General features: G+C 47.3%; 1 protein-coding gene across 1 annotated transcript in view; it reads left to right on the plus strand.

Moving 5' to 3' along the window:
• Positions 1-11,403, plus strand: part of LOC144591018 (ribonuclease T2-like) — a 35,057-nt gene extending 23,654 nt beyond the window's left edge. Inside the window, exons 7-10 of the mRNA XM_078395365.1 lie at positions 167-200; positions 3,347-3,391; positions 8,649-8,681; positions 10,942-11,403. Coding sequence (XP_078251491.1) covers positions 167-200; positions 3,347-3,391; positions 8,649-8,681; positions 10,942-10,974 — 145 coding nt within the window. The 3' untranslated portion in view covers positions 10,975-11,403. The remainder of the gene's footprint in view (positions 1-166; positions 201-3,346; positions 3,392-8,648; positions 8,682-10,941) is intronic.
• Positions 11,404-14,060: the final 2,657 nt, after the last annotated feature.

The following is a 14,060-nucleotide window of genomic DNA, read 5'->3' on the forward strand; positions in this document are numbered from 1 at the left end:
ATACTGAGAGGGAGCACATGGGTTAATGGGGATTAAGCAGAGAGGGTGAGGAATGTGGGGACGGTATGTTGGTGAGGGGGAGGAAGGGATACAATAATTTGTATTTACTTATGAGCGATGAATGTTGATGTGCAGCGGAAACAAAACTTCTTTGTTTTTGTTGCAGACGTGTGGAAAGTTGTGCAAAAGTAATACCAAAGGTATGTAATGCTCAATTAATGGTTCTTTGTTGCAAGGTGTTTGTGTTGTGAGACAGGGACCTAATGTTACCAATGTACAGGAGTCCTCGGCGCCGTCTCTTCCGTATTCCCCCCCCCCGTGTCATATCTCCCCCCCCCCCCCCGTGTCATATCTCCCCCCCCCCCCCCCGTGTCATATCTCCTCCCCCCCATGTCGTGTGTCCCACCCCCACCCACGCATAAAATGTTACAAAAACTCATTGGAGTCTCTTGCATCTTATCTGCCAGAGGTCTGCCAGGCCTTCTTTTTTGCCCTTTAGTTTTCCTTTACGAACATCATTTACAAGGATGTTATCATATCATATATCATATCATATATATACAGCCGGAAACAGGCCTTTTCGGCCTCCAAGTCCGTGCCGCCCAGCGATCCCCGTACATTAACACTATCCTACACCCACTAGGGACAATTTTTACATTTACCCAGCCAATTAACCTACATACCTGTACGTCTTTGGAGTGTGGGAGGAAACCGAAGATCTCGGAGAAAACCCACGCAGGTCACGGGGAGAACGTACAAACTCCTTACAGTACAGCACCCGTAGTCAGGATCGAACCTGAGTCTCCGGCGCTGCATTCGCTGTAAAGCAGCAACTCTACCGCTGCGCTACCGTGCCGTGCCAGGACTTGAGGGCCTGAGCTACAGGGAGTGATTGGGCAGTCTAGGACTTTATTCCCTGGAATGCAGGAGGATGAGGAATGAACTTACAGGGGAGTGAGTATAAGATCATGAGTGGAATAGATAAGGTCTTTTACCCAGAGTAGGGAAATTAAGAATCAGAAGCCATAGGATTAGGGTGATAGGGGAAAGATTTAATAGGAACCTAAGGGGCAACTTTTTCACACAGAGGGTGGTGGGTAAATGGAATGTTGGGTATATGGATGGGTACATGGATAATGAAGGAGGGATATGGGCCAAGTGCAAGTAGGTGGGACTAGTATAACAATCAAACAATCTCCTAGATGTTCTAGTGGCCAGAGATCCTAGGGTGACGGAGGAACTGAAGGAACATTAGGTAGAAAATGGTGTTGGGTAGACTGATGGGACTGAAAGCTGATAAATCCCCTGAGCCTGATGGTCTGCATCCCAGGATACTTAAGGAGGTGGCTCTTGAAATTGTGGACGCATTGGTGATCCTTTTCCAATGTTCTATAGATTCAGGATAAGTTCCTGTGGATTGGAGGGTAGCTAATGTTATCCCACTTTTAAGAAAGGAGGGAGAGAGAAAACAGGAAATTATAGACCAGTTAGTCTGACATCAGTGGTGGGGAAGATGCTGGAGTCAATTATAAAAGATGAAATTGCGGAGCATTTGGATAGCAGTAACAGGATCGTTCCGAGTCAGCATGGATTTACGAAGGGGAAATCATGCTTGACTAATCTTCTGGAATTTTTTGAGGATGTAACTAGGAAAATTGACAGGGGAGAACCGGTGGATGTGGTGACTTTCAGAAAGCGTTCGACAAGGTCCCACATAGGAGATTAGTGGGCAAAATTAGAGCACATGGTTTTGGGGGTAGGGTACTGACATGGATGGAAAATTGGTTGGCAGACAGAAAGCAAGGAGTGGGGATAAATGGGTCCCTTTCAGAATAGCAGGCAGTGACTAGTGGGGTACCGCAAGGCTCGGTGCTGGGACCGCAGCTATTTAATATATACATTAATGACTTGGATGAAGGGATTAAAAGTACCATTAGCAAATTTGCAGATGGTACAAAGCTGGGTGGTAGTGTGAACTGTGAGGAAGATGTTATGAGGTTGCAGGGTGACTTGGACAGGTTGTGTGAGTGGGCGGATGCATGGCAGATGCAGTTTAATGTGGATAAGTGTGAGGTTATCCACTTTGGTGGCAAGAATAGGAAGGCAGATTATTATCCGAATGGTGTCAAGTTAGGAAAAGGGGACGTACAACAAGATCTGGGTGTCCTAGTGCATCATTCACTGAAAGGAATCATGCAGGTACAGCAGGCAGTGAAGAAAGCCAATGGAATGTTGGCCTTCATAACAAGAGGAGTTGAGTATAGGAGCAAAGAGGTCCTTCTGCAGTTGTACAGGGCCCAAGTGAGACCGCACCTGGAGTACTGTGTGCAGTTTTGGTCTCCAAATTTGAGGAAGGATATTCTTGCTATTGAGGGCATGCAGCGTAGGTTTGCTAGGTTAATTCCCGGAATGGTGGGACTATCATATGTTGAAAGACTGGAGTGGCTAGGCTTGTATACACCGGAATTCAGAAGGATGAGAGGGGATCTTATCGAAACATATAAGATTATTAAGGGGTTGGACACCTTAGAGGCAGGAAACATGTTCCCAATGTTGGGGTAGTCCAGAACCAGAGGCCAGTTTAAGAATAAGGGGTAGGCCATTTAGAACGGAGATGAGGAAAAACTTTTTCAGTCAGAGAGTTGTAAATCTGTGGAATTCTCTGCCTCAGAAGGCAGTGGAAGCCAATTCTCTGAATGCATTCAAGAGAGAGCTAGATAGAGCTCTTAAGGATAGCGGAGTCTGGGGGTATGGGGAGAAGGCAGGAACGGGGTACCGATTGAGAATGATCAGCCATGATCACATTGAATGGCGGTGCTGGCTCGAAGGGCCGAATGGCCTACTCCTGCACCTATTATCTACTGTCTAATATAGATGGGGCATATTGGTCAGCATGGGCAGGTTGTGCCCATGGGCCTGTTTCTGTGCTGTGTGATTCCATTACTATAAATGTGCCCTGCAGTCCACTACATTCTCCAGGGATACGCTTTGTCCCAGCCACCTGGACCTGATCCAAGCCTCCTTTTTCCTGACCTTTTCAGGATGTTTCTGCAACTTCAATTACCTTTTGTGGTTTTCCTTTGCTGATACTGTAGTGGGATGTTGAACCTGAAATGTTAAATCTGTTTCTTTCCCCTATAAACGTTACCTGACTTGCTGAGGTTATTTATTGTTTTCTATTTTATTTAGATTTCCAGCCAATCCGTCATCCAGTAATACGTGCTGATGTAATGTGCTCGGAGCACTTCCCTCTCTGCGTTTCATTAGTTTGTCATCGTCTTTTCTGTCTGAAGGATCATAGCTGGTCAGTCCACTCCTGGTAACCTCCACTTTCCTTTGTTCACAGAAAGCCGAAGCATGCTTCAGAAAGCTATCAATTGTGAAAGATTGCGTAAGTATCAGGTCCTGATGAAAAAAGCTCACAACCAGCCCATAATCCATGTTCCCCTTGATATCCAGAAATCTAGTAATCTCTGTTGTGAATGCGCTCAGTGGATGAGCTCCCACACCCCTGTGTGATGAAATCTACAGAATCGCCACCTATGAGGATGGGGATTTTTTTCTTATCTCAGTGCTCAACAGCCTGTCCCAACTTGCAATCCCAACAACCCCCTACTTCTACACTTCTCAACTAGAGGAACCAACATTACAATAAATCCCCTCCCAAAGCCTATAATGGATATGCAAATCATCACGAGGTTATTACTCATTATTTTCCACTCGAGAGGACAGGCCCATTCTGCTTAATCTCTCCTCAGGACAAAATCACTCTGGTCCAAATGTACCACAACAAGTTCACCCTGAGCTGCAACCCCTTAAAATTACAACAGATTTAGACAATAGACAATAGGTGCAGGAGTAGGCCATTCGGCCCTTTGAGCCAGCACTGCCATTCAATGTGATCATGGCTGATCATTCACAATCAGTACCCCGTTCCTGCCTTCTCCTCATACCCCCTGACTCCGCTATCTTGAAAGCAGCCAGAGAATTGTCCTCCACTGCCTTCCGAGGCAGAGAATTCCACAGATTTACAACTCTCTGAATGAAAAAGTATTTCCTCATATCCGTTCTAAATGGCTTACCCCTTGTTCTTAAACTGTGGCCCCTGGTTCTGGACTCCCCCAACATTGGGAACATGTTTTCTGCCTCTAATGTGTCTAATCCTTTAATAATATATGTTTCAATAAGACCGCCTCTCATCCTAAATTCCAGCGTATACAGGCCTAGTCGCTCCAGTCTTTCAACATACGATAGTCCCACCGTTTCGGAATTTACCTAGTGAATCTTTGCTGCACGCCCTCAATAGCAAGAATGTCCTTCCTCAAATTTGGAGACCAAAATTCCACACAGTACTCCAGGTGTGGTCTCACTAGGGCCCTGTACAACTGCAGAAGGACCTCTTTGCTCCTATACTCAACTCCTCTTGTCATAAAGGCCAACATGCCATTAGCTTTCTTCACTGCCTGCTGTACCTGCATGCTAACTTTAAGTGACTGATGACCAAGGACACCCAGATCTCTTTGTACTTCCCCATTTCCTAACTTGACACCATTCAGACAATAATCTGCCTTCCTGTTCTTTCCACCAAAGTGGATAACCTCACATTTATCCACCTTAAACTGCATCTGCCATGCATCTGCCCACTCACACAACCTGTCCAAATCACCCTGCATCCTCATAGCATCTTCCTCACAGTTCACACTGCCACCCAGCTTTGTATCATCTGCAAATTTGCTAATGGTACTTTTAATCCCTTCATCCAAGTCATTAATGTACTTCGCAAGAATGGCGTTGGAGAGAGAACTGAGGGCGACAGGAGGATAGTCATACCGTGCGGAAACAGGCCCTTCGGCCCAACTTGCCCACACCAACCAACATGTCCCATCTACACTGGCCCCACCTGCCTATGTTTGGCCCATATCTCTCTAAACCTGTCCTATCCATGCACCTGTCCAAATGTTTCTTAAACATTGTGATACTACCTGCCTCTACTACCTCCGGCAGCTCATTCCATACATCCACAACCTGTGTGAAAGTTACCCCTAGGTTCCTATTAAATTTCCCCCCCCTCACCTTAAAACTATGTCCTCTGGTTCTTGATTCCCCTACACTGGGCAAGAGGCTCAGTATGTCTACCCAATCTATTCCTCTCATGATTTTGTACACCTCTATAAGATCACCCCTCATCCTCCTGCGCTCCAATGAATAGAGTCCTAGCTTGCTCAACCTCCATATAATTACGATTCATAAATCTCAGGCCCTTGAATCCTGGCAAGATTCTTGTAAATCTTCTCTGCACCCTTTCCAGCTTGACACCATCTTGCCTAATACCTAATCAATGTCTGATATAAATGCAACAGGACTTCCCAACTTCTATACTTAATACTCTGACAGATGAAGGCCAGTGTGCCAAAAACCTTTTTGACCACTTATCTACTTGTGTTGCCACTTTCAACAAATTATGTACCTGCACTCCTAGATCTTCCTTCTCTACAACTCTCCCCAGAGACTTACCGTTGACTGTGTAGATCCTGCCCATTTTAGTCTTCCCAAAATGCAACACCTCACATTTCTCTGTATTGAATTCCATCAACCATTCCTCAGCCCTCCTGGCCAACCGATCAAGATCCTGCTGCAATTATTGACAACTGTGGCGCGTCGAGAAAGGCCCGAAATAAAGGCAAGGAGCCGGGTATTTCGGGAGGTTTGATTTTATTACGTTTGCTAGACCGGTCAAGTCTGCCAGAGTGAAATCGCGCCCAAAACCTCGTCCTTTATAACCGTAGCAAAGGGCCGCCCCCCTGAACCGGTCCATTCCCGTGCCGAGGGGTCGGTAGTGGTATGGCCAGACCCTTGGGAGCCGCCACAGGACCCCCCCCCCCCTAGAACCGGAGGCACGAAACGCACTGGTGGTCGCACTACCCGACCGGACCGCGTACGAAAATCGGCCAACAGAGGGGCCGGCGGAGGCACAGTTGGAGGGACAGGTGGTGGGACCCGCAAAGAGGGGCAACCTCGTGACCGAGGCTGGGCAACCCGTTGGTCGATGTCCAAGTGGGCCGGCTTCAAGCGGTCAATTGACATGGCCTCCGGCCGGCCCCCCATGTCCAAGACAAAGGTTGTCTGTCCGTGCTCCAGCACCCGGTACGGGCCCTCATAAGGCCTCTGGAGCGGCGTCCGGTGGGCGTCACGGCGCAGGAACACATGGGTGCAGTCCCGGAGGGCCGATGGCATGAAAAGGCGGAATGTACCATGTCGGGACGTCGGCACAGGTGCGAGCTTGCCAACTCGCTCTCGAAGGCGCTGTAGTTAAGCTCCATCTTAACTATCTACAATACCACCCACTTTTGTGTTATCTGCAAACTTGCTAATCATGTACATTCTCATCCAAATCAATGATATAGATGACAAACAGCAATGGGCCCACCACCAAACCCTGAGGCACACCACCAGTCACAGGCCTCGAGTCTGAAAAGAAACCTTCCACCATCAGCCTCAGCTTCCTTCCATGAAGCCAATTTTCTATCCATCCAGCTATCTCTCCTTAGATCACATGTGATCTAATCTTCCAGATGTTCCAGGTGTTCCGGATGTGGCCTTTATTATATCGGTGACACAAAGCATAGATTCAGCGACTGTTTTGCCGGACACTTGAGCTCGACCCACCAAAGATGACTGGATTTCCCAGTTATTAACCACATTAACCCCCCTTCCCATTCCAACACTGACTTTTCTGTCCTGTGCTTCCTCCATTGCCAGAGTGAGGCCAGACACAAACTAGAGGAACAGTGCCTCAAATTCCACGGGTCACTTACAACCTAATAATATGGACATTTAATTCTCCAATTTGGGTAACTTACCAAACTCCCCCACCTTCTTCCCCCCTTTCTTCCCCCCAGTCCATCTCTCTTCCCTGTGCTACACCTGGACTCATAACCATTTCTCTCTCACCCATTTCCTTCCAACTACATTCCTTCCTCTAGCTTCACAATTTTCAACTCACCCTCTGGACTTTGTTCAACCATTCGCTGATCAAAAAACATTCGTCTGAATCCACCCGTGACTCATAGGCTTTGTCCTGCCCCTCCTCTCATCCAACTTCCTTCCCACCCCCCCCCCCACCCCCAAAATCAGTCCAAAGAAGTGTCCCAACCTGAAACCTTAATGTCTTTCGAAGTTGCAACAGGCAGGAATGAAAAAGAGGACCCAGTTGATATGTATTTGGACTCAGAGGCCTTTAATAAAGTGGAGTATAGGAGGTTATTAAACAAAATTTACATGCTCGGCCATGAGGAAAATATACGAGCCAGGACTTGGTCAACTGAGAGAAGATGGAGTAGGATAAAATGGGTCATTTTTTGGGCTGGGTGGCTGTGACCAGGAATGATGCTGGATTAATGCTGGGCCCAGCTGCTCACAATTGATATCCCTGAATTGTATTAGAAGATCAGGTTGGATATGTCCAAGCAAAACACAAACTGCTGGAGGAACTCAGCATCAGTGGAGGCAGAGGGATGGTGCCTGTTTGGGGTCAGGATCCTGCACCAGCTCACTGCATGATGTATCCAAGGTAGCTGACGATACCAAGCCAGGATTATGCAGAGACATCGGGCAGAACATGGCGGATGGAAAATAATGTGGAGAAAGTTGGAGAATTTTAAATGGTGGGAAATTGAAAGGTGTTGGTGTTGGGAGAGGTCCAAGTATGGGGTTCTTGCACACCAACCACTGAAAGTTCACATGTAGGGTAGTGAGCTATTTGTTGTGTGTTGGGCTTTATTTTAAGAGGATTGCTCCAATTATATGGGGCACTGGTGAGACAGCACCTGGAATATGTACAGATCTGCTGTACCTGCCTGAGGAAAGATTACCCTCAATGGAAGGTGAGCCGCATTGCTTCAGCAGGTTGAATGGTGGGTTGGGATGGGGTCTGGCTGCTCCTCTGTAGAGAGAACGAACAAACTTGGTCTAAACTCTAGTTCCAAGAATGAGAGGTGATCTCATTGAAACACAAATTTTTACTGGATTTGATATGAATTTGATGTTTCCATTGCCTTCAGTCTGAAATACAACTATCCCCCACTCTCAGCTGCCGGTCCATGCTGCTACCCAATCTTTAACCCCCTCTGGCCCAGTTTCACACTGCCTTGAGGGTAGGACTTCATCAAGCCCCTGAAAGCCCTCTCAGAGATTGAATAGATGGAGGATGGCAGGAGAGAGGGAGAGCAGAAGATACGGGGGGGGGGGGGGGGGAAGGGGATTGACAACAGCAGAGAAGTTTCAGGCGAGGAACTCCAGTGATCTGGGATGTGCTGCCTGAATGGAGCTCAGTAGATTCACAGCAATGGGCAAAGGGAACTGGAGAAAGTCTGGACTGTGGGGAGGAATGGGGAGTGAGACTCAGCAAGGAGCTCCACCATCAAGCTGGAACAAGCCTGATGGGCCGAGTGGACTCCTGTCATTCACCGATTCTCAAATCCAATCTGGAATTCCAGAGGGGGAGGGATGTGGGACTTGTTCCCACCCTGTGCCTGGCTCTCCCTCTCCACGGTTCAATAGTTGATAATCTCTCCTTATTTCTGCTCCTGATGTCCTAACTTAGGTCCGTCCGCACCTGGTAACCTTATCTTTCCGCTCTCTGTTCACAGATAATAATCCGGAAAGAATCATCTGGAAAGCGAGTGAGTATCAAGTCCTGAGTATAAAAGCGAACACTCGATCCCGAGAAGGAGTCCACAACTAAGCGCTAGTGGGGAGAAGTGATGTTGGTGACAGGACAATGGGTGGAACAGGAAGTGAGTGAGAGAAGTGAAACAGAGAACTGGAAGGCAGAGTGAGGTGAGAGGGGTACAGGGGAGAGATAGTTTGGGGGGAGAGTGTGAGGGAGGCAGATAGGTAGACCGGGAGGAAGGAGAGGGAAATAGAGAAGAGAAGAAAGAGTGGCAAAGAGAAATGCAAGGGTTATGGCCACATCATGCAACACAGAACCCTCAGTCCATCGTGTCCATGCTGACCATCAGGTATCCAACTCCAACCACTTGTTCCGCACCCTACTCACTTGGTAATTCAGGAGCTCATGCAAATGTTTCTTCAACACTGAAAATTTCTGCCTCCCCATCCCCTCAAGGAGATCATTCCAGATTCCAATCACCCTCTGAATGGATAAAGGTCTTCCTCGGATCCTCCTTAGACCAACACCCTCTGTCCCTAGACACATGTACCATTGGGAAACATTTCCTACAATCTATCTCTTACAGCATGGATACAGCTGCTTCGGCCTAACCTGTCCACACCGACCAAAATGCCTCATATAAGCAAGTTCCATTTGCCTGTGTTTGGCCCATATCCCTCAACGCCTTTCGTATCCATGTGCCTGTTCAAGAGTCTTTTAAATGCTGTTATAGTTCCTGCAAGAATGATCTCCACTGGCACCTAATTCCATGACCCAACATCCTCTGAGTGAAAAAAGTGGTCTTCAGGTTCCTATTACATCTTGCCCCTTTCTCCTTAAATCTAGGACCTCTGACTTTTGATTGTCTATCCTGGATAAAAGACTCTATTCACTCTCCTCATGATTTTAAACACCCAAAACACATCACTCTCTCTAACTCAGGCCATCAAGCCATGAAAAATTCTGGTAAATTATTTCTAGATTATTTCCAGTTTAATGACATGCAGTGCATTCAGAAAGCATTCAGACCCCATCATCTTTTCCACATTTTGCTACGTTACAGCCTTATTTTAAAAGATGGTTGTGAAACGGTGAACGGTAGGGATCTGGGGAGTGTTGTAGAGCAGCTGGATCGAGGAGTATTTATAGTACTGTGTTCAGTTTTGGGCACCAGGTTACAGGAAAGATGTTCTCAAGCTGGAAAGAGTGCAGAGAAGATTTACGAGGATGTTGCCAGGACGCGAGGGCCTGAGCTATAGGCTATGACTATAGCTTGGAGCGCAGGACGATGAGGGGTGATCTTATAGAGGTGTAGAAACTCATGAGAGGAACAGTTTGGGTAGATGCACAGTCTCTTGCCCATAATAGGGGAATCGACAACCAGAGGACATAGGTTTAAGGTGAGGGGGAAAAGATTTAATAGGAATTTGACGGGTATTATATTCACAAAAAAGGGTGACAGGTGTATGGAACGAGCTGCCGGAGGAGGTAATTGAGGCAGGTACTATCGCAACGTTTAATAAACATTTAGACAGATTCATGGATAGGATATGTTTGGAGCGATATGGGCCAAAGCAGACAGATGGGACGAGTGCAGATGGGACATGTTGGTCGGTTTGGGCAAGTTGGGCCGAAGGGCCTGTTTCCACACTGTATGACTCTGTATGCATGTTATAGGAGAGATAGAGGGTAAAAGAGGTGAGTGAGTTGTTTTATTGATTAAGGAGAATGTCACGGCACTAGCCTGAGATTACATTACGGATGGTTTGCCCAGTGAGGCTATATGCGTGCAGCCAATTTATATATCCTGCCTATTCTGTCCTCCAACTTTATTTCATCACCACCCATATGGACTTCCAGCCTGTCACCTGCCTCAGTCCCGCATTGAATCCCGCCCATCTGCCTTTCAAGTTTAGTCCCGTCCACTGTGCCTTCCCTCCACAGATGCTGCCTAACCTGCTCACTTCCCCTAGCAGCATGGTTTTCCCATCTATTCTGGCAGGGACAGACCTGGAGTGACAGAGCCCCAGAGGATGAATGGGTGGATGGGGCAGTGGTCTTCAGTGAATGGGGGGGGGGGGGGGGGGGGAGAGGTAGTAGGGTTTGGGTTGACAAGGACAAGGGCCTGCCAGTGGGTTGGGGTGATAGTTTCTGAGTTAATGGGGGGTTTGCACAGTGAGTGAGTGAGGGGTGACCCTTCACCGACTGTTGGTCACCCTCACTCCAGCTCCTTTCCCAGAAAGGTTTTCACCACTTTCTTTTGCCCGCAGATTATTACTGAAGCACGTTTGTATCTCAAGTAACCGTACAGAGCTCACAGCCAACCAACTGCACAGCACGCTACGATTCTGCAAATGCTCAGCGGGACAGGGGATGGAAAGGGATGGAAGAACAGAGACTGCCAGAGACACTCTGGTGGATGGATAAACAGGAAAAAGAGGCAGGTTGAAAGAGGGAAAGAGAGAAAGTTGGAGGTGTTCATGTGTTAGTCCTGTCGAGCTGCTAAATTCTCACTGCAGTTATCACCTGAAGGTAATATTCTTTATTGGAGACTCAGCTGTGACCTGTGCTCACATCACACATCGTCACTACATGGACATGCACCTTTCAATGTTCTCAAAATTATTATGGGGAGAGACCTAGAGGAAACATATGTACAAGCAAAGGAAGGACACCACACAAACAGGCAAAGAAGTGGTGTTATAGACAGATTGAAACTCCAGGGGTTCAGCAAATGCGAGCTATGCTTTGCTTTGTGGCTTTTAAGCAATAAAAAATCATTTCAAAACTTGTCTTGTATTGGTTATGTATGTCTGGACCTCTCCTGGTGCCATGGATGGAGACAGGAGGGGGTGCAGGTGAATGTGTGACCCACAACTGATACAAGAGGAAGGACTTGGATTACTGGGGCAGGGCAGCCAAACTGAATGGTCAGGCTCAGAGCTGGATTGGCAGGGTGAAGGGAAACCCACAATGATTCAGGACCGCTGGGTGCCTTCAGTAAATGAGTCTGCAAAGCAGATGAAACAGGCTGGAAGAAAGAAAACCAAGTAGAGGGTACAGTGGAGCAGCAGTTAGTGCTGCTGTCTGCCAGCTCTAATCCGTGTGCAGTTTATATGCTCTTCCTGTGTCCGTGGGTTCCCCTGGCACTCCTCCCACATCCCCTGCCCCACGGGGTGATCGGTCACTCTGGTAGCCCATCCTGGGCCACAGGTAAACTTTGTGGGCCAATACGATTGCACAGACTGGAAGGACTGAAAGGGCTTTCCTCATAAAGAAATCCAGAAATGTGTAAAGGTTTTGAAGGGGTTAATTGTTTGTAGTTCAGTGTGTGTGGTTGGGGTGAGGTGGGGTGGGGTGGGGGGGGGGGGGGGTGAAGGTAGTGGAGGACAATGCAGAGACCATGGGAGGTTTGCAGTGACCAGAAGACATGGCTTACATAGAGTGCATGTGGAGAGAATGTTTCCACTAGTTGGAGAGTCTGGGACCAGAGGGCACAGCCTCAGAATGAAAGGACATACCTTAAGAATGGAGATGAGGTGAAATATCTTTCGCCAGAGGGTGGTGAATCTGTGGAATTCATCGCCATAGACGGCTGTGCAGGCTGTCATTGGGTATTTTCAAAGCAGAGGTTGACTGGTTCTTGATTAGTAAGGGGGTCAAAGGGTGCAGAGAGAAGGCAGGAGAATGGGTTGTGAGGGAAAGATAGATCGGTCATGAATAAATGGCAGAGTCGACTCGATGGGCCAAATGGCCTAACTCTGTTCTTAATTCCGGCTTCATGGACATTAGTGTCAGTGAAATCTGAGGGTTACCAAAGAGATAGATAGTAGTTCAGAACTGCTCTCTGGCTGTGATAGGATAGTTCACTTTCCAGATAACAGCTGTGAAGAAACTGTCCCTGAATCTGCAGGTGTGCGTTTTCACATTTAATACCTTTTGCCTGAGGAAAGAAGAGGTAGTGGCTAAGGTGTGATGTCCTTGATTATGCTGCTGGCCTTGCCGAGGCAGCATGAGATATAAATAGAGTCAATACAAGGGAGGTTGGTTTGTGTGATGGTCTGGGTTGCGTCCACAATTCGTGGTCTTGGATGGAGTTGTTCCCAAGCCAAGCAGAGATGCATCCTGATAAAGTTCCTCATGGCAGCCTGATCGAGACAATTGGTTTAGTTTAGTTCTGTTATTGCTGTCACGTGTACCGAGATGCAATGAAATATTTTATTTTGCATACTATCCAGCCACAGCTTGCCTGTACCAGGCCCATATCCCCTCAACCCTTGATAGAAACAAGGAACTGCATATCTTTTTTGCATTCATTGTTTCATTCAATCATTCATTCATTCTTCTGTATCTCTCCACATCGCTATCTATATCTCTCGTTTCCATTATCCCTAACCAGTCTGAAGAAGGGACTCGACCTGAAACGTCACCCATTCCTTCTCTCCAGAGATGCTGCCTGTCCCGCTGAGTTACTCCAACTTTTTGTGTCTATCAAGGAACTGCAGATGCTGAGTTACTCCAGCACTCTGTGTCTATCCCTTCAAACACCCCCTTCTATGTAGCTGTCAGTGGCTTTCAAATGTCATAATTGTAGCTGCTTCTACCATCGCATCTGACAGCTCCATATGTACACAGCCCTCCGTATGGGGAAGCAGTTGCCCCTTGTATCCCTTTTAAATCTTTTCCCTCTCTGCGTCAACGTATGCCCTTTAGTTTTAGACTCTCTTCTCTAATACCCAATAACTTAGCCTCCACAGCCAGCAAAGAATTCCACAGGTTCACCACCCTCTGACAAACAGCTTTCAAACACACATCACGGATTAACCCAATCACCCCCGGGATAACTCTCATGAGCCTCTTCTGGACCTTCTTCCCTCTCTCGGCTCCTTCAACCTAATCAAGATTCTTGATTAGTCCGGGCGTCAAAGGTTGTAGCAGCAACTTAGTCCTTCCCAATAAAGTCCTTAAGCTTACCACTTTTACGAAAGGAGTGGAGTGAACATTCTTGACGCAAACAACCACAGAGATCTCATGACGTTTCAGTTTAATTAGTCGTTTATTGAAGTAGTTATACAAACAGATTAGTATATCTCTAGTCATTGACTTGGTAAGAATTGTATCCCACCACAGCTCCTCTCGTGTCTATCGCATAACATCGCGGTCTTCCCAATTGTAATTCTGGCCCCTCCCCTGGCTCCTCCCAGTCCATATATGCACATATGCCCATGTATGTAAGCCCCAAAAATAGGATACAAAAGAATATAGTATGCTAAGACAGCTAGCAAATACACATGGCTCCGACAAAGGTTATGGGGAGAAGGCAGGAGAATGGGGTTGAGAGGAAAAGATAGATCAGCCAGGGTCTATGGCTGGAGAATGGCAGAGTAGA

This window comes from Rhinoraja longicauda, unplaced genomic scaffold (genome assembly GCF_053455715.1).
Source record: "Rhinoraja longicauda isolate Sanriku21f unplaced genomic scaffold, sRhiLon1.1 Scf000496, whole genome shotgun sequence".
In the NCBI taxonomy this organism is placed as follows: Eukaryota; Metazoa; Chordata; class Chondrichthyes; order Rajiformes; family Arhynchobatidae; genus Rhinoraja; species Rhinoraja longicauda.